At 42.5% G+C, this 23,763-nt stretch overlaps 2 protein-coding genes across 3 annotated transcripts in view; both read right to left on the bottom strand.

Annotated features, from left to right (window-relative positions):
* The window catches only part of DCTN1 (dynactin subunit 1), a 31,813-nt gene extending 27,195 nt beyond the window's left edge, over positions 1-4,618 (bottom strand). Inside the window, exons 1-2 of one of the 2 annotated variants that reach the window (XM_064268752.1) lie at positions 4,550-4,618; positions 3,810-4,039 (exon numbers count right to left, since the gene is read on the bottom strand). In XM_064268752.1, the coding sequence (XP_064124822.1) occupies positions 3,810-3,821 (12 nt within the window). In that variant the 5' untranslated portion in view covers positions 3,822-4,039; positions 4,550-4,618. The remainder of the gene's footprint in view (positions 1-3,809; positions 4,040-4,549) is intronic. The other variant, XM_064268754.1, reaches the window with a different exon arrangement.
* A 17,017-nt stretch (positions 4,619-21,635) lies between these two features.
* The window catches only part of LOC135227782 (retinol dehydrogenase 12-like), a 46,657-nt gene continuing 44,529 nt past the window's right edge, over positions 21,636-23,763 (bottom strand). The window contains exons 5-6 of the mRNA XM_064268755.1: positions 23,350-23,456; positions 21,636-23,217 (exon numbers count right to left, since the gene is read on the bottom strand). Coding sequence (XP_064124825.1) covers positions 23,029-23,217; positions 23,350-23,456 — 296 coding nt within the window. The 3' untranslated portion in view covers positions 21,636-23,028. The remainder of the gene's footprint in view (positions 23,218-23,349; positions 23,457-23,763) is intronic.

Here is a 23,763-nt window from a genome sequence, read left to right on the forward strand (position 1 = left end):
CAAGGGTTTTCAGTTAGTCACTAAGTCAGGTTAATTCTATCTCTAAAATCTCTCTTCGATTCATCTCCTCTCCATCCCACTGACATAAACTTGAGGTCAGGCTTAACCCACTATTACAAGAGTCTGCTGATCTCCCTGACCCTAATGTCCTTCTTCAGTCTACTTTCACAGTCGGTATCCCAAAACACAATCATGTCACCTTCCTACTTAAAAACTTCCCTGCCACAAAATTGAACCTTCTAGCACAGCAGTAAAGGCCATTTAAAACCTGGCCTCATTACCAGCCCAGCATCATCAATTACCTCTCCTCGATCCCAAAGTTCTCTTATATTCCGGCCACTTGGCTCTATTTACCTTACCCCTTATGCCTCTGCAAATTTTGCAGACACCTCGAGGGCCATCCTTCAAGGCTCAGCTCAATTATCACCTCTTTCCAGAAGATTCCCCTGATTTTTCTATGGAGAGCTAGTCATGCTCTGCCCTAACAAAGTATTTTGTACGTTACAATACCATGTTTTGTTTAAAATAGTTTCCTTTATCCCAGAGTGAATTCCTCCAGGGCAGAAAGTTTTTAATGCATCTCAGTACCCTAAACACTTAACACGTGCTTTGCACAGAGAAGACACTCAACCTCAGGCTCTAGGGATAGAAATGGGCTGACAGTGTCTCAGAAAGTAGCTCCATACTTAAAGACCACCACCATGGGGGAAATTAATGGCCAATCCCAACCCCAGCAGATGCGGGTCTTTCCTCCTCAGATAGGGGCCTGAGAACCTAAAAAGCACAGGACAGCCTCGGCTCCTACGCAATTTGGTAGTGATATCATCTCTCAAGCCCTTATCCTTCCAGAGTAAAAGGACCACAGAGAGACCTCTCAGCTCTAGGTGAAGTGCAGCTCTTCTGGGGAAACTGCTTCAGTAGGGCTTTCGGGGTATCAAGGACCTAGTCTCTGCTGCAGTAAGGCCTTTAGGAGGCATGAAGGAGCTTGAGGAGGCCAGGCTGGTCACTTGGTACAGGGGCAATTGTACCAGCCTGAACTTCAAAACGGCAGTGGTATAAAGCCAAATTCAGAGTCTCCAGGATAGCAAGGGGTCTTAGGTGGTGATGGTTAGTGATTCAAAACTACCCAGCAGTACCGCAGAAGATAGGCCTGGTGATGTGTTTCCATTAAGATTCAAAAAAAACCCACTGCTGTCAAGTCGACTCTGACTCATAGCCACCCTACAGGACACAGTAGAATTGCCCCCGCAGGGTTTCCAAGGTTGTAATCTTTACGGAAGCAGACTGCCACATCTTTCTCCTGCAGAGTGGCTGGTGGGTTCGAACTGCCGACCTTTGGGCTAGCAGCCAAGCGTGCTTAACCACTACGCCACCAGGGGTCTTTTCCATTAAAAATACAGCCAAGAAAACCCTATGGAGCAGTTCTGTTAACATATGGAGTCACCATGAGTCAGAATCAATTTGACAGCAACTAAAAACAAGAGGATGGCACTTGGCCTCCTCAGAGGCACAGACGACCCACTTCTCATTTTCCCCTGGCATGGGACAGACAACCCACATCCCCAAAGCACCACCCAGCAGCTGTGAACAGGACAGGCAACCTAGAAATCCTCTATTGCAACCCCTCCCAACCCATAACTCCAGGCAGTCACTAACGATAGAGCTGGTAGAGTAAAACCCAGAGTGACAGTTGTCAATGGTATTATGATTCTTCCAACTACTTTGACTCCTCCCTAGCAACTTCTCCTTCGTACCCTCATATACAGTCAGGCCCAACTTAACACTTCTTCCTTAAAATTGCCTCCTTCACCCTTCCTTTCTCCTCCATTATGACTGTCATCACTGTGGCCTGCCATTTAATAGCTTTGAGAAAGTTAAGGCAAACCACTCACCCTCTTTGATTCATCATCTGTAGAGCTGGGTAACAGCTGTTCTGCCTACCTCACAGGATGATTAAATCAAACAAGATCACACCTGTGAAAAGTTCTGTAATCTGCGAAGCGTTACACACATATATGTTGTTACTGTCAGGTGCCGTAGAGTCAATTTCCACTCCGAGACCATGTGATAGAGTAGAACTTCCCCATAGGGTTTTCTAGGCTATAATCTTTATGGGAGTGGAAAGGCATTATTATCACCAACCTAAGTCATCTATTTAGTCGGCAGTTCGAATCTGCCAGGCGCTCCTTGGAAACTCTATGGGGCAGTTCTACTCCATCCTATAGGGTCGCTATGAGTCGGAATTGACTCGAGGGCACTGGGTCTGGGTAAGTCACCTATAACTGACATATGAAGCATATCGGGATCCCTGCCCTCTCCCTTCCCCACTTCCAGCCATAAAATATATCACAGGAAGACAAATATATAGCCAGTTTGCCCATATAATCACCTGCTCTAAACCTTTCACTGACACACCATTTCTTACAAAATAAGTGTCCAACTCCTGATATGCGCCTAATGCCTAGCATGCAGTGAGCATTCAACTGTGTGCTGTCCAACAAGTCCCTCCACATTGTGACGCCAAGCTTACCTTTTTACTCCTCTACTACAGGACGCCTTTCCCTCAGCTACTTTAATCAAACACTCCTGGGTCTGAAATATGCAGTCTCACCTCTGTACCACTGTCAGCTGCTCAAGGTGCCTTCCCTAGTCATGCAAGCCCCAACCACCCTTCAAGTCCAGCTAAAAACCCACTACACTCTCTGTAGAACAAGAACTAAATGCAAAAGGGAGGAATTTGGTACATCACGGTAGAATCAAGGGCAATTCAGTTTGGAGAAAACTTGCTAGGAAGAGCTATCTTCTAATACTTTAAGAGGCTACTTTTTAGAGAGGGACTACACTTTGTTTTCTGTGTGATTCTAATAACCTAGGACCAACAGGAGGGAAGCTGCAGGGAGATTTCAGCAACATGAAGAACTTCCTTACTGAGTTATCCCAAGATGAAATGGGTTGCCTTATAGGAGCCCTGGTGGCAGAGTGGTTAAGAGTTCAGCTACTAACCAGAAGGTTGGCAGTTTGAATCCACGAGCAGCTCCTTGGAAACCCCATGGGGCAGTTTTACCCTGTCCTATAGGGTCACTATGAGCTGGAATCGACTCAACAACAACAGGTTTATACGTATTAAGCTCCCCATTACTTGAAATGTTCAAGCCCAAATTAGCCATTTGGCAAGGATACTGTAGATGGAATGCAACTTGATTGAACTAGAATCACGGCATTTTAGATCTGAAAGGAACCTTAGCGATACTCTAGTCCAGTCTCCTATTTTAAAGGACTGCACAGGAGAAGTGCCTCGCCCAAGGCAACACAGTTTGTTCTGGAGAGGAGGACGAAGACCATGGTCTCTAATTCTCAACCCAGTGATCCACACCCTCGCTGCTCAAAGTGTGGAGCAAGGACCAGCAGCATCAGCATCACCTGGGCACTTGTTGAAATGCAGACACTATCTGAATCTGCATTTTAACAAGATCCTCAGGTGTATGCACCATTAAAATTCAAAAAGCACTGGTCTACACTGCCACTTCCAAACTATGAGTTTCTAATTCTGGAAATGCATTTCCCAGACTCTTCCAGATGTTAAACAGATTTAACAGATGTTAAACCGTGGTACCCAGGAAACAGTACTTCCCAGTCAAATTTGGGAAACTCTTCATACCAGATCCCCAGCTGGAGATTCATGGTAAATATCATTAGCATACTGACGGCTCTGAAATGTTCTGCAGTAAGGAAAACTTTGTTTAACCATGAATTTTCCAAACATATTGGCACACAAAATGCCTTAAAAAAAAAAAAAGGGTAATCATTACCTCTTTTAACATCCTATGGCTCAGGCTTTGGCAGTACACCAGGTGAAGAATGGCACTCTCTAGCTACCTCATTGCTGACTCTCGGTGCCTTAGCAGAGCAGACTAGTAAGTGGTCAGTGTGGGCTTGTCTGCTCGCCTCACTGCAGTCAATGAGGTTGAGTTTCCAAATCACTGACTCTTTACAAACAGCAAAGTCCCTCATCTGCGTGCATGAGCTGTGGTTCTTCTGCCTGAAGACAAGAGGGATGCGCAAGATGACTTCTCAAGGGTCATCCTGCCAGCTAAGGCGGATCCCAAGAGTGGGAAGCACAGACACACCAAACCCACATCCAGGCTCCCAATACTGAATCTTTTTTTTTGTTTGTTTGTTCCATCTGACACAAACTTTTCAATCATGTGCCCACAGGAACCCTGTGGCTCCATGAGATCAGAGATGCCTAGGACGTTCCCAGGAAAGAAGGGGGCCCTTGCACCCCGGAGGAACTCAGGGGCGCAGTCACTGACCCCAGGAGAGCACTGAAGAGCTCAGGTAGGTCGGACCAGCCTGGGGTCAAACACTCAAGCAGAATCCCCAGACCTGGGCGGGCACCCACCCCTGCCGCGGCCCACCCCTGCCGGCCCCTGCCCCGCACGCGGGGCTCCGTGGAGTGCCCCAGGCCAGCGCCGAGCCCCCCGCCGGGACCGCACGAATACACAGGGAGCGGCGGAGGAGACGGTTGGCAGGGTCGCCGCCTCCATACCTGTCCTGTCAGGGGCTCCGCGCGCCCGGCTCCAGCCCCACCGGCGACCGACGCCCAGGACTCTGCGGCCCCGCCCCGCCAGCCCCGCCCGCTTGGGCTGTCCGACTCGCCGCCCGACCCCGCCACGTTCACCCCAGACCCTTTCACCCCGGAGACCTAGAGGAGCTCTGGGTCCGGGGAACACTATCGTCTTCCCCGTAGCCCGGCCTCGGTTGAGAACTGCGCGCCGAGCGCGACCGAGGCGACATCGAACAGGCACAAAGTTGGACACCTGGGGCGGACTATGCGCACGCGCACTATGCCTGGGAAGTCGATCAGGACCATAGGAGCGGCGCGTCTCGGCGAGCGCCCTCTGTCGGCGGAGAGGAAACCGCGCGGGGGGCTGGAGGATCCCTTTGCGCGCTGCAGTAGGTAAATGGATCCACCAGAGAGGATCGCTAAGCTTATGAGTAAAAATACGGAACTGTAATTAAAGCAATAGTCATAAACCATATCTCGCTGATTATCTTGGGGAAAAATAAATTTTGCTGCTACTCAGTGTTATCTCTCAGGTGGGGAAACAGGAATTCTCCTGCCCCATTGATGGAATTGTAAAATAATGCAAATTTTGGCTTTTTTTTTTTTTTTTAAAGAAACATTGAAAAGTGCAAACTTCTTGACCCAATGAGCCCACTTCTAATAATGTAGCCTAAGGAAATAGTCGAACAACTGTGCAAAGATACTTGTACAAGAGTGTTGGGAGAGCTGGGATTTGATAGACATGGGCTTAAATACCAACTACTATTTACAAGCTGTGTGAGATCTTGGGCTGGTTACTTAACCTCTCTGTGCCTCTGTTTGGAAACCCTGGCGGCATAGTGGTTAAGTGCTACAGCTGCTAACCTAGAAGGTCAGCAGTTCAAATCCACCAGGCGCTCCTTGGAAACCCTCTGGAGCAGTTCTACTCTGTCCTATAGGTTCACTATGAGTCAGACTCGATGGCAATGGGTTTGGTTTTGGCTGGTGCCTGTTTCCTCATTTGTAAAATGAGAATGTTAATGTCTGTTTCAATAAATTTTTAGGAGGATTAAGCAAAATAATCCATGTCCACGTTTGAAATTTACCTATTGTAGTGTTGTTTACGGTAGTTAATCTCAGATTAAGAACAACCAGAAAAATCCATAAAGTTGGGGGGAAGGTCAGTGGTTGAAGGATGAACTGGGCAATGTCTCCACCACTGTCCCCCACTTCTTTTAATTTCACATACTTCTAATTATTATGCTGAATCAGTAATGCATTAACATGGTTCAAAAATCAAAACATAAAAAGTATGCACTGAAAAACCTCCTTTCCACTCCTGCTTCTGTCTATCCCTTTCCTCTTGCCCACTACAGATAACCCTTGTTTATTCTGTCAGTGTGTTTTTTTTTATGTGAATACAAGCAAATATGAATATATAGACTTATTCCTCCCAATTTCTTTTACAAAAGATAGTATATTGTATACACTTTCACCTTGCTTTTGTTCACTTAACAATGTATTCTGGAGGTGTTTCCAAATCGGCAAATAGAGGTCTTCCTCATTTGCTTTTTTCAGCTGCGTAGTACTCTATTGGAGCCCTGGTGGCACAATGGTTAAGAGCTATGGCTGCTAACCAAAAGGTGGGCAGTTCGAATCCACCAGCGACTCCTTGGGAACCCTATGGACAGTTCTGCTCTGTCCTATAGGACCACTATGAGTCGGACTCCACTCAAAGGCAACAGTTTGGGTTTTTTTATTTGATTGTTTAGTACTCTATTGCATGGATACACAAAATGTATTCACCAGCCTCTTCTAACTGGATACTTTGTTTTCAGTCTTTTACTATTTCGAACAGTGTTACAAAGAACCAGCTTATACATGTGACATTCCATGTGTGAGTAGGTATATCTGTAGGATGCATCTGGGTCAAATAGTAAATGCATCTATAATTTAGTAGAAATGGCTTCCATCCTCTTCTATTAAAGAGAAATGATATAAAAACTAAATTTAAAGGTTTTTGAAGGCACTGCAAGCACAAATTTTTTAAACATAAGCATCCCACTTACCCCAAGATCTCTACCCAAAGCAACTCTTTTTTCTTTTAACTTTTTATTATTATTTTAAAATGACAAAATTATTTTCACATTCTTTATTGTACTTTACATGAAAGTTAACAGCTCAAGTTATTCCCTCATACAAAAATTCTATATACACATTGTCATGTGACTCTAGTTGCAATCCCTACAATGTGACAGCACACTCCCCCTTCCCACCCTGGGTTTCCCCGGTGTCCATCCAACCAGCTCCTGTCCCTTCCTGCCTTCTCATCCTGCCTCTGGAGAGGAGCGGCCTATTTGGTCTCATGTCATCTGTTTAAACTAAGAAACACTCTTCATGAGTATTAATTTCTGTTTTTTAGGCCAGTCTAAGCTTTGGCTGAAGAGTGGTCTTTGGGAATGGTTTTAGTTCAGGGTTCACATAGCATCCAGGAGCCGTGGCTTCAGGCCAAACAACTGTTGACACTGCTGTTTTTTTCAGTGCTGTTCCAGAGTCAGTCTCTGAAACTTTAAGTATTGTTAATGCAAACAGCACCTTCTTATATACACTGCTCTGAACCTTGCTTTTTTTCCCCACTGGACAATGTACCTTGGAGATTGTTCATATTAGTACATATTGATCTGCCTTTAAATTATATATATATACACACAGAATATATACAATTATATATATATAATTTCATTAAATATATATATACATATATATGTATATATACGTACAAACCACCAAACCCAGTGCCATCGAGTCAACTCTGACTCATAGCAACCCTACAGGACAGAGTAGAACTGCCCCACAGAGTTTCCAAGGAGTGCCTGGCGGATTCAAACTGCCGACCCTTTGGTTAACAGCCGTAGCACTTAACCACTGTGCCACCAGAGTTTCTATACATATATATGTGACATTGGTTGCAATCCCCTCAATGTGTCAGCACTCTCCCCTTTCCATCCCGAGTTCCCCGTGTCCATTTGTCCAGGTTTCCTGTCCCTTCCTGCCTTCTCATCTTTGGTTCTGGGCAGGTGTTGCCCAGCAGCACATTCCTCACGTGTTATTTTTTGTTTTATAGGCCTGTCTAATCTTTGGCTGAAAGGTAGACTTCAGGAGCGGCTTCAGGTCTGAGTTACCAGGGTGTCCGGGGTGTGCAGAATTTTTGACGTGAAGCTGCCAGGCCTTAGGTGGGATGGGGGGAATTCAGGAAAGACCCAAATGCTTCTTTGCACTATGAAAGGAGATCTCACTGAGTCTGAAGACTAGGACATGCTAATAGGAGAAATACTGTTGGACATTGTATTAGGCTGAATGGTCTTCGAGGAAAATTGATACTGTCTTTGTCCTGTGTGTTTCTTCATAGGTGCTGTTGTCAGGGATCCAGCCAGGCAGCAGGACCCCAAAAGACCCCAAGTCCCCTCATTTACGTAACTAGAGCTTATCTCCCAAGCCTGTAATGTTGAACTGAGAAGAACATCTGTGCTCATCTGGGTGAAATCCTAGGCATTATAGGACATAGGAAGGAATCAAGGGGAGAAACCACTCCCAGGAAAGCAGTGCTGTTTTCCAGAGGCAGGAGGTAGATTTTCAGGCTGAGAGACTTGGAGAGGAGATTGGAACCTGGGTTTAAAGGTCCATATGTAGTGGAGGAAGCCCTGGTGGCACAGTGATTAAGAGCTTGGCTGCTAACCAAAAAGATGGCAGTTTAAATCCACCAGCCACTCCTCAAAAACCCTATGGGGGCAGTTCTACTCTTTCGTATAGGATTGCTATAAGTCAGAATTGACTCAACAGCAATGGGTTTGGTTTGGGGATATGTAGTGGGGAGAAGACAATGTCTGGGGTTGAGCAGAAAAGAAAATTGGATTGGAAAACACTCTCTCTCATACACACACAAATACACATAAAGCCAAGAATCAAAGAGTAACACCCCCAGAGAGTAAACTAAAAAAAAAGACAAGAGGAGAGAAATAGTAAGAATAAAAGCCTATCTCGCCTTTGGTTCTGAATGAACTGGGAAAAAGAGAAAATTCCTCTCTAATAATTCAAAATGCTAAACTTACACTCACACATAAACTTATACTCACAAAATGATAAACTCACACTCACCCCAAAAATTCCAAGCCAAAACTAAAATGGTCTCAAGTTGGTATAGTACTCCAAGAACCTGGTCAAATGTAAATATTTTCTGGCGGAATGCACTTTAATCCCAGGCTTCAATAATTCTTATAGCTATAATAATACAAAGAACCATGAATTTACAATCAAAAGTCCACTAAACACATAGGAAACAAGCCGCCATAACTATTCAGGCCTGCAAAAATTACAGACATTGGAATTTTCAGTTACCATATATAAAATGAATATTTAATATGTTTTAAAAGCATAAAGGGGAAGTTAAAATAAAAGGAAGGAACAAAAGGACTATCAAAAATGACTAGATAGATTTGCAAAACAACTGTCTTAGACTGGGTTCTCTAGAGAAGCAAAACCAATAAAGCTTATAGATATGCATAGAGAGATTTATATCAAGGAAATGGCTGACACAGTTGTAAAGACTGGAACATCCCTAGTCTGTGGGTCAGGCTGGAGGCATCCCCTGATTCACACAGCTGCAGGGGCTGGCAAACCCAAGATCAACAGGTCAGAGAGCAAGGCTGTTGCTCACAGGCTGCGAAGATCAATGAATCCCAAGATCTCCAGGCAGGACCACAGGTAAGCTACTAGCTTAAGTCCCAAGAACTGGAGGTCAGACAAACAGGAGCCAGCTGCAGGATCCAGAGCGAGCAAAAGCTACAAGCCTTGCCAGAAAGTCCACTTATATTCGATGTAGTCCACATGCCCAAGGAAGCTCCCTTTCAGCTGAATGGCTACTCACAGCAGATCCCATCATGGAAGTGATCCCAACATCATTCAACTGTCAAACCACTGAGAATCATGGCCCAGCCAAGCTGACACACAATCTTAACTATCACAGTCTACCCCTTCTCAAGTTGGCACCTATACATATCTCCTTAAACCATACATAATCCCTGAATAAAGACAATTATAAAGTCATACTTGCATCTAACGTGATACAATGAATGAATGCACTAGCCCTGTTTATTGCTTATATTTTATAAGAAAAAAAAAATTGATGCACACATACAAAGTAGAAGTACTCATAAAAATTACAGTCCTCATTTCTGCAACAGTTCATGTGGTTGTAACTGGTATTTAGAAATACCTTCTTCCACTACCCATTCTGTATTCCCTTTGCCCTCAGCAAGCACTTCAGCAGGCTTTGGCTCTTTGCCTGGTGGGGTGACCCAAACTTTCATTCCTGAAGGATCTGGGCCTTTAGTAGTCATGTTGAAATTGGGTTACTGTAGTTTTCCATTGACTTTAATCACAGGGCATGGTAGTACTAAGAGAGGCCCTAAGGGATCTCCTGCATTCCGGACATACTCTTCTTTACCTCCATTATGGAGCATCAATCTGATTTCCTCTTAGTAATCAGGATCAATCACACCAGCCAGCATGGTAATTCCCTTCTTTGCCTGCTGCTCCAGAGACATAAGGAGCCCTAAGCAGCCAGGTGGCATTCTTAGCTTCTAGTTCAATGGAATCAGTGATGTGTCTCCAGGTGGGAGCATAATGTCACAGGGACAGGAAGCAAAAATCTTGCAAGTGGGTCACTAGGGGTAAAAGCGAGTGGTGCCATTCCCATTTCCACCCCTTGAATCCGGGACTCATGAATCCTGGCTATGGGAGGAATAGCACCATATATTGGACACTGGTTTAGAACATATACAGCCTCTTGGAGAACACTGTTCTACCCCTGCAAGGTATTGCCACCTAGCTGGTGCCATGATTGTGTCTTTAGAAGGCCCTTCCATCGTTCTATCACGCCAGGTGCTTCAGGATGATGGGGGACATGGTAAGACCAGCGAATTACATGAGCACGGGCCAATTGCCACACTTCAATTGCTGTGAAATGAGTCCCTTGATCAGAGGTGATGCTGTGCGGGATACCATGATGGTGGATAAGGCATTTTGCAAGTCCACAGATGGTAGTTTTGACAGAAGCATTGCTTGCAGGAAGGCAAATCCATATCCAGGGTGTCTATTCCAGTAAGAGCAAAATGCTGCCCTTTCCATGATGGAAGTGGTCCAATGTAATCAACTTGCCACCAGGTTGCTGGCTGATCACCTTGAGGGATGGTGCCATATCAGGGACTCAGTGTTGGTCTCTGCTGCTGGCAGATTGGCACTCAGCAGTGGCTGTAGCCAAGCTGGCCTTGGTGAGTAGAAGTCCATGTTGCTGAGCACATGCATAACCTCCATCCCTGCCACCATGGCCACTTTCTGCATGAGCCCATTGAGCAATGACAGGAGCCGCTGGGGTAAAAGGATGACTGGTTTTCACAGAACACATCATCCTATACACTTGATTGTTAAAATCTCCCTCTGCTGAGATTACCCTTTGATAAGGAAATGTGGGACACAAATATATTCACTTCTTTGGCCCATTCAGAGAGGTCTATCCACATACCTCTGCCCCATACCTCCTCGTCTCTAATTTTCAAATCCTGTTCCTTCCAAGTCCCTGATCATCCAGCCAACACATCGGCCACAGCCCATAAAAGGAAGACTCATTAACAGCCTGCATTATGCAGATGACACAACTTTGCTTGCTGAAAGTGAAGAGGACTTGAAGCACTTACTAATGAAGATCAAAGACCACAGCCTTTAGTATGGATTACACCTCAATATAAAGAAAACAAAAATTCTCGCATTAGACCAATAAGCAACATCATGATAAATGGAGAAAAGATTGAAGTCATCAATGATTTCATTTTATTTGGATCCACAATCAACACCAATTGAAGTGGCAGTCAAGATATCAAACAACACATTGCATTGGGCAAATCTGCTGCAAAAGACCTTTTAAAGTGTTGAAAAGCAAAGATGTCATCTTGAGGACCAAGGAGCACCTGACCCAAACCATGGTGTTTTCAAGCAACTCATATGCATTGAAAGCTGGACAATGAATAAAAAAAAAAATGAATAAGGAAGACCAAAAAAGAATTGATGCCTTCGAATTGTGGTGTTGGCAAAGAATATTGAATATACTATTGCTTACCAGAAGAACAAATAAATCTGTCTTGGAGGAAGTACAACCGCAATGCTCCTTAGAAGCAAGGGTGGCGAGACAACATCTCATATACTTTGGACATGTTATCAGGAGGGATCAGTCCCTGGAGGAGGACATCATGCTTGGTAAAGTAGGCAGTCATTGAAAAAGAGGAGGACTCTCAACAAGATGGATTGACACAGTGGCTGCAACAATGGGCTCAAGCATAACAAAGACTGTGAGGATGGCGCAGGATCAGGCAGTGTTTTGTTCTGTTGTACACAGGGTCACTGTGAGTTGCAATCGACTCAACGGTAGCTAACAACAACAACAGGAACACCATGACTAAGTAGTCAACACCATAATTCCGTAAGAGTCAGGCTATTCTGATCACTGCTTTGACTCCGTTGTTCATTACAGTAACTACACCTACCTTGTCTTTTCAATTGAGTGCCTCCACTTGGCTCCTACTACCACAGTGTCCAATCAGCCCCATTGTAGTTAGGTGTCTTAATTCATTTAGGGCAGTTCCCACTGTCAAATCTGGCTTATATAAAATAGCAATCACAGCAGTCTTCAAGGATGCTGGAGCTCCCTTCACAAATTTGTTCCTCATAGTTGTGGTAAAACTGGGTACTCCATGTGTGGGTCTGTGGGTCTAACCTGATGAAGCCACTCTAGCATGCCAATTTCCCTGAGTCTTTGGATTCTTCTTGTACAGTATACCAAGGCAGGTCTGGTGCTTTAACTTGGTTTAGTATAATCCATGCTTCAGTGACCCAACCAAATTATTAGATCTTTTCCTAACTTCTTGAGCTGAAACGTTGAATGAAGAATCTGTGCTTAGAGAGTCCATACCAATAAAATCAGACTGATCCATCTTTATGTTCTTGCATCATTATCCCACACTCTTAATAGCCATTCCCACACATATTCCCCAGGTTTCCGTTTGTACATATTAGAAAAGTCAAGCAGTTCTTTAGAAGTATAGTGTACCTTCTCCTGGGTCACACTTTATACTTCACCTTTTGGGGCTCACTGGGGCTTAAGTCTAGTTGTAGGTCTAGAAGCCAAAATCAGTAGGAAAGTGTTTTGAAACCATTCTGCATTGTCTTGTAAAGCATCTGCCTCAGGCAATGCCCCAGGCAATGACTCAGACAAAGGCTCTTTAGATGCACCTGGGTTAATCTCATTGATGGGGATAGTAAGGTCAATAATTTTACTGGGGAGGATGGCTTAGCATACAAACATGGTGTAACCTCTTCAGATGGGAGTGAGTGGGGTGGTTCTGTTGGCAAGAGTGACTCAATGGAATTTAGGGGCTCAGTGTCTCCAGCTTCCTGACTATCTGCCCATATGTCCCCATCACAAGTTTCAAGATCCCATTTCTTACCAATCAATGCCTTCACTTTAACTTCAGACACCTCTCAGGGTTGGCAACTGAGTTGGTGTTGTAATTTAGCCATTCTTACGATAAAACTCTGGGTTTGGTTTTCAGCAACATCAGCTGTGTTACTACAGGAAATTAGGCTTTCTTTCAAAGCACAAGTGGAAACTTAGGTCATTTATGCGGCTCTTGAGCTTTGACCCAAAGCCCTGAGCTCATCTCTTTCTTTCACTAGTTTGTCTAGTGAAAGTAGGACCACCCAACCTTATACTTCTCATTATGACAAAACTGTAGAAAGTTATCACACATGTGTTTACCCAGAGCCTTGTCTATTGGTGATGATATTTTGTGTATTTATATTGCCACCTCATGTCATGGATTACCAGTGTCCTCTTTACTACTGGAAACAGAGTCATCAACATCTTTATGACTAACTGGACTTGAGAACCAATTTAGAAAACTCTTCATTGCAATTTTGTTTCCCTAGAACCTCTCTCAGTACCAAATGTCTTAGGCTGAGTTCTCTACAGAAGCGAAACCAATAAAGCGTATAAATATACAGAGAGATTTATATCAAGGAAACAGCTCACGCGGTTGTAGAGACTGGAACATCCCAAGTCCACGGGCCAGGCTGGAGGCATCTCCTGATTCACGTAGCCGCGGGGGCTGGTGAACCCACAATCAGCAGGTCAAAGAGCAGGGCTGTTGCTCACAGGCTGTAAAGATCAATGAATCCCAAGATCTGCAGGCAAGACCACAGGTAAGCTGCTACCTCAAGTCCCAAGAACTGGAAGTCAGACAAACAGGAGCCAGCTGCAGGATCCAGAACAAGCAAAAGCCATGAGCCTTGTCAGAATGTTCAATTATATTCGATGCAGGCCCCACACCCAAGAAATCTCTCTTTCAACTGATTAGCTATTCACAGCAAATCCCATCTTGGAGGTAATCACATCATACAACTGCCAAACCACTGAGAATCATGGCCCAGCCAAGGTGACACACAATCTTAACCATCACAACAACAAATTATAAAATCTAATAATTAGTAATTGTCATGGATTGAATTATGTTCCCCAGAGCTGACAGAGAAAGAAAGCCTTCCCCTGGAGCTGGCACCCTGAATTCAGACTTCTAGCCTCCTAGACTGTGAGAAAATTAATTTCACTTTGTTAAAGCCATCCACTTGTGGTATTTCTGTTACAGCAGCACTGGACAACTAAGGCAGTAATATAAGCTTAGGATAGAATAAACAAAAGATAGTCATAGCTGAAGAGAGAATAAGTGAGCTGGAAGATAGCTCTGGAAAAAAAAATTAACCGAAATGCAGCATTAAGATGTAAGAAGAAGGAAAATATGGAAGAGAAGTTGAGAGACATGAAGGATAAAGTGAAAATGTCCAGCATTTATGTAATTGTAATTCCATGAAGACAGAAGAAAGACAATGGAGGAGAGGCTTATTTAGAGGTAGAATGGCTGCAAATTTTCTGGGATATATATAGATATATATTTAGAGTCAGAAATCCAAGCAATTCCCACCAGAAAAAAATTAAAAGAAACACACATCTAGATTTATTATAGCAAGACTATAGAATAACAAGATAAAATATTAAATGCATCAAGAGAGAAAAGGCAGATTCCATACAAAATCACAACTGTTAACAGTTGACTTCTCAATGGCAACAATGAAGGCCAGAAGACAAAAAACTACTGCTTTCAACAGATAAAAGAATATAACTGTCAATGTGTAATTCCTTAGCCAGCAAAGTGATCCCTCAAAAATGGTGAAATAAAGACATTCAAACAAATAAAACTGAGAAATTTTGCTATCATTAGATCCTATATAAGTTTTCTATTGCTGCATAGCAAATTACTACAAAGTCATTGACTTAAGACAACACATTTATTATCTCAGTTTCTGTGGGTTAGTAGTCTAGGTATGAATTAGCTGGGTTCTCTGTTTCAGGGTCTCACTAAGTTGAAACCACAGTGTCAATCAGGGCTACAATCTCACCTGAAGCTCTTACCTGAGGTCTTTTTCCAAGCTCACTGCATTCAGTTCCTTGCACCTGTAGAACTAAGGCCCTCAGCTCCTAGGGGCCATCCACTATTGCTGCCATATGGCACTCTCCGTGATGTAGCAGTTTGCTTCTTCAAGAAAAATAGAGGAATCTCTCTGACTTCTGGGAAGGCCTGAACCTTATTAAAGGGCTCACCTAATTAGGTCAGGCCCACCCAAATAATCTCTCTTTGGTTACAAACACATAAATTCAGAGGGAATAATTAATATTAAAGATTAGGGGCCTAATTACATCAGCAAAATTTCTTTTGCTATGTACATAATCAGAGGTATGAAACCCCATTATATTCACAAATCCTGCTGATAGTCAAAGGGAAGAGATTATATAGTACATGTACACAAGAGAGTGTGGATCTTTGGCGCCATCTTAGAATTCTGTCTACCACAAAGCCTCACTAAAGGAATATTGCTGAACAGTGAAGAAAAGATAGATGATTCAGCAAATGGTGCTAAGACAATTGGTAATACAAATGCAAATGGAGGGAAGAAGGGAAGGGAGGCAGGGAGGAAGAAATTGGGTGCCTACATTTGTAGAAATACAATTGACTAAATATAACAGAAATTCCTCCCCATATAGTGCAACCAAAAATGCTGGTACTTCGGGTGGATGAAAAAGAATCCTAAACATGTGGGTCAATCTATACAAATACTGACTCTATAAAACAATAGCAATATATCTGATTTTTGAGATTAACAATACAATTAAAATATTGGGTTATAAGCACATACAAATCCAGAGGGAACAATTAATGTTAAAGAACTCTTGTTGTTAGGTGCCATTGAGTCGATTCGGCCTCATAGTGGCCCTATGTAAAAAAGAATGGCCCAGTCCTGCGCCATTCTCACAACATTGTTATGCTTGAATCCATTGTTGCGGCCACTGTGTCAATCCATCTCGTTGAGGGTCTTGCTCTTTTCCGCTGACCCTCTACTTTGCCAAGCATGATGTCCTTCTTCAGGGACTGATCCCTCCTGAAAACTTGTCCAAAAATGAAATCTTGTGATCCTTGCTTATAATGAGCATTATGGCTGTACTTCTTCCAAGACAGATTTGTTCATTCTTCTGTCAGTCCATGGTATACTCAATATTCTTTGCCAATATCATAATTCAGAAGCACCAATTCTTTTTCAGTCTTCCTTATTCATTATCTATCTTTCACATACATATCATGTGGTTGAAAACACCACGGTGTGGGTCAGGTGCACCTTAGTCCTTAAGTGAGATCTTTGTTTTTTAACACTTTCAAGAGATCTTTTGCAGCAGATTCGCCCAATACAATGTGTCGTTTGATTTCTTGACTGCTGCTTCCATGGGCATTGATTTTGGATCCAAGTAAAATGAAATCCTTGACAACTTCCATTTTTTCTTCATTTATCATGGTGTTGCTTATTGGTCCAGTAGTGAGGATTTTTGTTTTCTTTATGTTAAGGTGTAATCCATACTGAAGGCTGTGGTCTTTGATCTTTCTCAATAAGTGCTTCAAGTCCTCTCAGCTTTCAGCAAGCAAGATTGTGTCATCTGCATAACACACGTTGTTAATGAGTCTTCTTCCAATCCTGATGCCCCATTCTTCTTCATATAGCCCAACTTCTCTGATTATTTGCTCAGCATACAGACTGAATAGGTATGGTGAAAGGATACAATCCTGACACACACCTTTCCTGACTTTAAACCATGCTATATCCCCTTGTTCTGACCAAACAACTGCCTCTTGATCTATGTACAGGTTCCTCATAAGCACAATTATGTGTTCTGGAATTTCTATTTTTGGCAATGTTATTCATAATTTGTTATGATCCACAGAGTCGAATGCCTTTGCATAGTCAATAAAACACAGGCAAACACCTTTCTGATATTCTCTGCTTTCAGCCAGGATCCATCTGATGTCAGCAATGATATCCCCTGTTCCACATTCTTTTCTGAATCCAACTTGAATTTCTGGCAATGTACTGCTGCAACTGCTGTTGAATGATCTTCAGCAAAATTTTACTTGCATGTGATATTAATGATATTGTTTGATAATTTCTGCATTCTGTTGTGTCTCCTTTCTTTGGAATGGGTACAAATATGAATCTCTTTCAGTTGGTTGGCCAGGTAGCTGTCTTCCAAATTTCTTGACATAAACGAGTGAGCACTTCCAGCTCTGCAGCCATTTCTCGAAACACCTCAGTTGGTATTCCTTCAATTCCTGGGGCCTTGTTTTTCACCAGTGCCTTCAGTGCAGCTTGGACCTTTTCCTTCAGTACCATCAGCTCTCGATCGTATGCTACCTCCTGAAATAGTTGAATGTCAACCAATCATTTTTGGTAATGATGACTCAGTGTATTCCTTCCTTCTCCTTTTGATGCTTCCTTCGTTGTTTAATATTTTCCCTGTAGAATCCTTCAATACTGCACCTCGAGGCTTGAATTTTTTCTTCAGTTCTTTCAGCTTGAGAAATGCCAAGCATGTTCTCCCCTTTTCGTTATTGCATATTTTATTGTATATAATACCCTACTTTGTCTTTTCAAGCTGCGCTTAAAAATCTTCTGTTCAGCTCTTTTACTTGATAATTTCTTCCTTTTGCTTTAGCTACTCTATGTTCAAAGAACTCTAAGGTCCGTGTATTGTTTGAAAGAATAAAGATATTACTAAGTTAAATATGAAGGTTAAAATTTCTAGAATAACCACCAAAGAATAGAAACAGAATGTATAATTATTGCAAAACAAGAGAAGTTAGGAAACAGAAAAACAATCCCATTGAAGTCTAAGATGCTTCCATCTAACCAACCTTCCTCCCTCCTTTCTACCCTCCCTTTCTTTTTTCTCACTCTCTTTCACTCAGGGGCAGACTTGTATCACGGTCTGATGAGGCTATTTTCTCTCACGGGCATTTTCCATAACAAGGTTTTGCACATTTAATCCCATCTTGGCATCTGGTTTTTGGAGGACCAGGACTAACACAAATCCCCAACTTCTTTTATGAAATGAATATATTCATGATTCCAAAAGCAAACAATGCCAGTGTAAATAAACAAAATTACAAGCCAAAGTACATGGCAATCTCATTTATGAACATAGTAAGAAGTTTTAAACAAAAACACAAGCATGCTAAATTCAGCAATGTATACAAAAGGTAACATTTTATGACTAAGTTAGGTTTATGCCAGAAATACAAAGTTGATTCAGTACTAGAAAATCTATTAAGGTAATCTGCCATATTAGCATATTAAGGAGAAAAACCATGTGATCATTTCAACAGATGTGGAGAAAGCATTTAACAAAATTCAGCAACCATTCAGGATAAAAAAATCTCAGCAAACTAAACTAGAAGAAAAATTTCTTACCCTGACAAACGGTATTTACAAAAAAAAAAAAAAACTCAAATGTTACTTTCAGTGATGAAATGAAACCTTTCTAAGCTTTAGAACAAGACAAGGATACCCCTATCACCACAACATTGAGCTGAAGTCCTATCCAGAGCAATAATACAAGAAAAATAAATAAAAGTTATCATGGTGGAAGCACTGGACATATTATTAGGCCAATTAACTGGGATGTCCCCTGAAACCATGACCGTAAGCTTCAAAACCAAGAAACCAAATCCCTCAGCCGCTACTTTTTTTTTTTTTTTGGTCATTGTTGTAAATATACCTGTCTATCACACAACTTTTGCCGATTCAGCTTTTTACAGGTATACAACTTTTCGACACCAATTACATTAATCAGCTGTGCAACCCTACCCTTAATCAGTGCAATTTTTCCATGACTGTAAATCAAAACTCAGTACTCCATAAGCAATTAATTCCCACTTTCCTCCTCCCTCCTGCCCCTGGTAACCACTAAGAAATTTTGGTCTATAGAGACTTTGCCTGTTCTTGTCTTTTTGTATAAATGGGTCATGCAATATTTGTCCTTTTGTGATTGACTTTCACTCAGCATGATGTCTTCAAGCCCCATCTATATCATACCGGGTATTAGGACTTCATTTCTCTTACTGAGTAGCATCCCACTGCTGTATGTACCACCATATTTTGTTAATGAGCATTTAGGTTGTTTCCACCTTTTGGCTATTGTGAATAGTGCTGAGTGAACACAGCTTTACAAGTATCTGTTTCTGTCTCTGCTTTCAAGTATTTTGGGTATACAACTAGGAGTGGACTTGCTGGGTCATATGATAGTTTTATTTTTAGTTTTTTAAGGAATCACCACACTGTTTTCCACATCAGCTGTGCCATTTTGCATTCCCACCAGTAATGGATAAGTGTTCCAAGTTCCCTACATCTTTATCGACATTTGTTTTTTGTTTTTTTATCTTAGCCATCTAGTAGGAGTAAAATGGTATCTCATTGTGGTTTTGATTTGCATCTCTCTGATGGCTAATCAGGCTGATCATCTTTTCATGTGTTTGAAGCCATTTGAATGTCCTCTTTGGTGAAATGTTTATTCAAGTCTGTTCTACCTTCTAATTCATTGTGTAGTGCCTGGGGTCTTAAAAGCTTGCAAGTGGCCATCAAGGCACAACAATTGGTCTGTATTCACCTGGAGCAAAGTAGGAAGAAGGAAAATCAAGAATAGGAGGAAGAAATGGAATGTGTGGCTAGTAACTCCCATGAACGACTTCCTCCTTCATCATGTGTCCAGGAACGGGCTAGTAACTCAAAATTTGTTTTTATAATCGGAGGGTGCCAAGAAAGCAAAGAAAGAGACGGGCAACTCCAGTGTGGCAGCAAAGGAGTTTTTGTTAGGGAGACTTACATACAAAGCAGTCGTCCCTGGTGGCAATAGGACTAAAGCAGATATTCATGTCTAGCAGTAGGAGGACCTGAGGTTTTATAGTGGTCAAGAACAAAAGTGGCTACACATGGGAGGGTTACATAAGACTGCCTCAGCAAGGTCACATAACAGGAGTTGGGAAAACAGCAGTGAACTAACAGAAAGCAATGACGGCAGCCATGAACAGCCTTCCAAAGCCTGTTCTCCCCTTCACCATAAAACTGGAAGAACTGTATGGTACCCGGCACGGGCAGATTAACAAGGAAGCAAGGTACACATAGGCTTACTTAAGTTTACTTACTAATCTGTAGTGAACTATTTCACAACTAGTAAAGAATGTCTGCCTTGAGCATTATGCTCTTTTAAGAACTATCTATATGGAACCAAATTGACAACAGCAACTCAAAAGATTAATAGGAACCACAGGGAGCAGTGAATTTATGTTAATGTAGGATGAACAACTCAGAAAATGAGGGTGAGAATGGTGGAACAACTCAGAAAATGAGGGTGAGAATGGTTGTACAACTCAGAGAACGTAATCAATGTCACTGAAATGTACACATAGCAACTTGAATTGGTGTTTTTTTGATGTGTACATTCTCAACAGCAACAAAAAATAAATTATTTTTTTTAAGTTACAATGGTTAAAAAGGAAGAAGTAAAACTATGATTATTCCTAGATGATAGGACTTTCTATGTAGAAAAACCAAAATGATCTAAAGATAACTTACTAGAATTAGAAAACATTATAAGATTGCTTGATGTAAGATCAATATGTAAATTTTTAAATACCATTTACAGTGGCATAAAAAATAAGATAATAAATCTAATAAAACTGTGCAAGGTCTTTATGGATAAAAGCATTAAATTTTCTGTAAGGATATTACGAAGACTTAAATAGATGTAGGAGTATACCTTGCTCACTGTTCCACATGTGTCTGTCATTTTGTCGTACTGTGGTGGCTTGCATGTTGCTGTGATGCTGATTAAGAAGACTCAGTATCATAAAGATGTCAATTCTCCCAAATAGACCTATAAATGTAATGCAATGCAATCCCAACAAGATTTTGTGTGTGTGTGAAATCTGACACAGATTTATATAGATGAAGAAGCACTGGTGGCTCAGTGGTTAAAGCACTCAACTGCTAACCAAAAGGTCATCGGCTCGAACCCACCAACTACTCCATGGGAGATAGACATGGCAGTCCACTTCCATAAAGCTTTACAGCCTTGGAAACTCTATGTGGCAGTTCTACTCTGTCCTATAGGGTTGCTATGAGTTGGAATTGACCTGACAGCAATGGGTTTGGTTTTTGTTTGTCTGTATAAAAAACCCACCGTGAGTCAGAATCAACAGTAATTCCAATTCATAGCAACCCTACAGGACAGAGTAGAACTGCCCCATAGGATTTCCAAGGAGCAGCTAGTGGATTCAAACTGCCGACCTTTTGGTTAGTAGCCAAGTTCCTAACCACTGTACCACCAGGGCTCTAGATGAACAAAGATCCTTAAAAAAAAGCCATGAGCTCACATCCATCATGATTTGCTGGTCATCTTATATGACACATCACCCAGAAGCAGCTGGTTTGATAGGAAGGTAGAATAACAATCTGCAGGCTGTTACAGTACCAGCTGGAAGACAACACTCTATGAGGTTGGGGTGCTGCCCCACAGGATGTGATATATGCCTTAAACCAGAGGACACTATATGGTGCTGTCTCTCCTACAGCCAAGAAACACAGGCCTGAGAACCAAGAGGTGGAGGTGGAAGTTTCTTCTCTTACCAGTACCCTTAATGCTCACTAATAAAAAAATTTTTTTTTTTTTAAATTAATACTCACTGGAGGGGTTTTATTCCCTGTCTTAGTCATCTAGTGCCTGTATAACAGAAATACCACAAGTGGATGGCTTTAACAAAGAAAAAACAATTTTCTTACAGCCTAGTAGGCTAGAAGACCAAATTCAGGGCATCATCTCCAGAGGAAGGCTTGCTTTCTTTGTTGGCTCTGGAGGAAGGTCCTTATCATCTACCTTCTCTTGGTCTAGGAGCATCTCAGTGCAGGAACCTCAGGTCCAAAGGATGCACACTGCTTCTGGCGCTGCTTTCTTGGTGGTATGAAGTCCCCTGTCTCTCTTCTCACTTATTTCTTTTGTTATCTAAAGAGATTGCCTCAAGACACAATTCAATCTTGTAGATTGACTCCTGCCTCACTAACACAACTGCTGCCCGTCCTCCCTCATTAACATCGCAGAGGCAGGATTTACAACATATGGGAAAATTACACAATACAGGAATCACGGCCCAGCCAAATTAATACACATACTTTTTTTATTATTTTTATTGTGCTTCAAGTAAAAGTTTACAAATCAAGTCAGTCTCTCATACAAAAATTTATACACACCTTGCTATGTACTCCTAATTGCTCTCCCCCTAATGAGACAGCTCTCTCCTTCCCTTCACTCTTTTTCTGTCCATTCCGCCAGCTTTTAACCCCCTCTTCCCTCTCATCGCCCCTCCAGAAAGGAGATGCCAACATAGTCTCAAGTGTCTACTTGATCCAAGAAGCTCATTCTTCACAAGCATCTTTTTCTATCCCATTGTCCAGTCCAATCTCTGTCTGAAGAGTTGGCTTTGGGAATGGTTCCTGTCCTGGGGTAATGGAAGGTCGAGGAGCCATGAGCACCGGGGTTCTTCTAGTCTCAGTCAGACCATTAAGTCTGGTCTTTTTACGAGAATTTGGGGTCTGCCTCCCACTGCTCTCCTGCTCCCTCAGGGGTTTTCTGTTGGATATACACATTTTTGGGGGGACATAATTCAATCCCTGACACTCCCCATTATCACAACCTGCAACTCAGCACCATCTGGAGATCCTAGTGCCCAAGGGATGAATGCTTCTGTTGGAGAACTGGCAATAAAGTGGAAGTTGAAACTGTCTTCGGGCTATTCCAGTCTCTCATGCCACTGAGCCAAAAAGCAAAGAAAGTAGTCATTGTACTTAACAAGGTGATTGATACTTGGAGCCACCAAACAAAAGGCATAATCAGAGTAAGGGTTAGGAGCTAGGGGAGGATGGCTAGTTTGGATAAGGCTCACAGAGGGTCAGTCCATCTTGTCCAGGTTTGTTAGTCGAACTGTGGCATTCCAGAGGCTTTGAACCACACGAGGATCCTGAGCAGGTTTAGCAGGAAGAGTTATCACACAGGAATTGCTGAAATATTTTCCAGAAATGCCATCCAGCTCCTGTGCCAAGCCCAGGTAGAGGACTGGGATTGCACCATGCTTGGGATCCTGTGGAGACATGGAGTGGAAGGGATAAAAAGGAAGTCACCTCAGTCAGCCTTTAGCCTGCTGGAGAACACACTGAGAAGCAGAGCCCTGCCCCCACCCTTTTCAGACGGAGCTGGCTCCTGCCCCACTCACCTTGGTGAAGAAGCTAACGAGCCAGAAGAGGAAGCGGTATACCCAAGAGAAATTCCTCATGATGTTCGTGTATACAACACCTGGGTCCACAGAGTTCACAGTCACACCTGAGGGGGGTAGGGCACAGTATAATGTAAAAGTGAGGGTCAAATGTGAGTCAAGGGGTCAAGTGTGGTTATACCATGTGCAATGAAGAAAGGGTACTACAAGGACTTCTGGGTAGTGGTGACCAGAGACTTTGGGGTGATGCCAGTGCTCATAACTTACACCAATGGTGGTGTCCAAGCCAGTCAAGAAGAACGGGTATTTGAAAGTGTTGGATGAACTTTAGGAGTATGACGGATGGTGTTGGTATTGAGAGATACTAGAGGATAAGGCTATTGTGGGTAGTGGAGAGTTGGAAAAGCCTTAAGA

The sequence above is a fragment of the Loxodonta africana genome, chromosome 15, assembly GCF_030014295.1.
Source record: "Loxodonta africana isolate mLoxAfr1 chromosome 15, mLoxAfr1.hap2, whole genome shotgun sequence".
In the NCBI taxonomy this organism is placed as follows: Eukaryota; Metazoa; Chordata; class Mammalia; order Proboscidea; family Elephantidae; genus Loxodonta; species Loxodonta africana.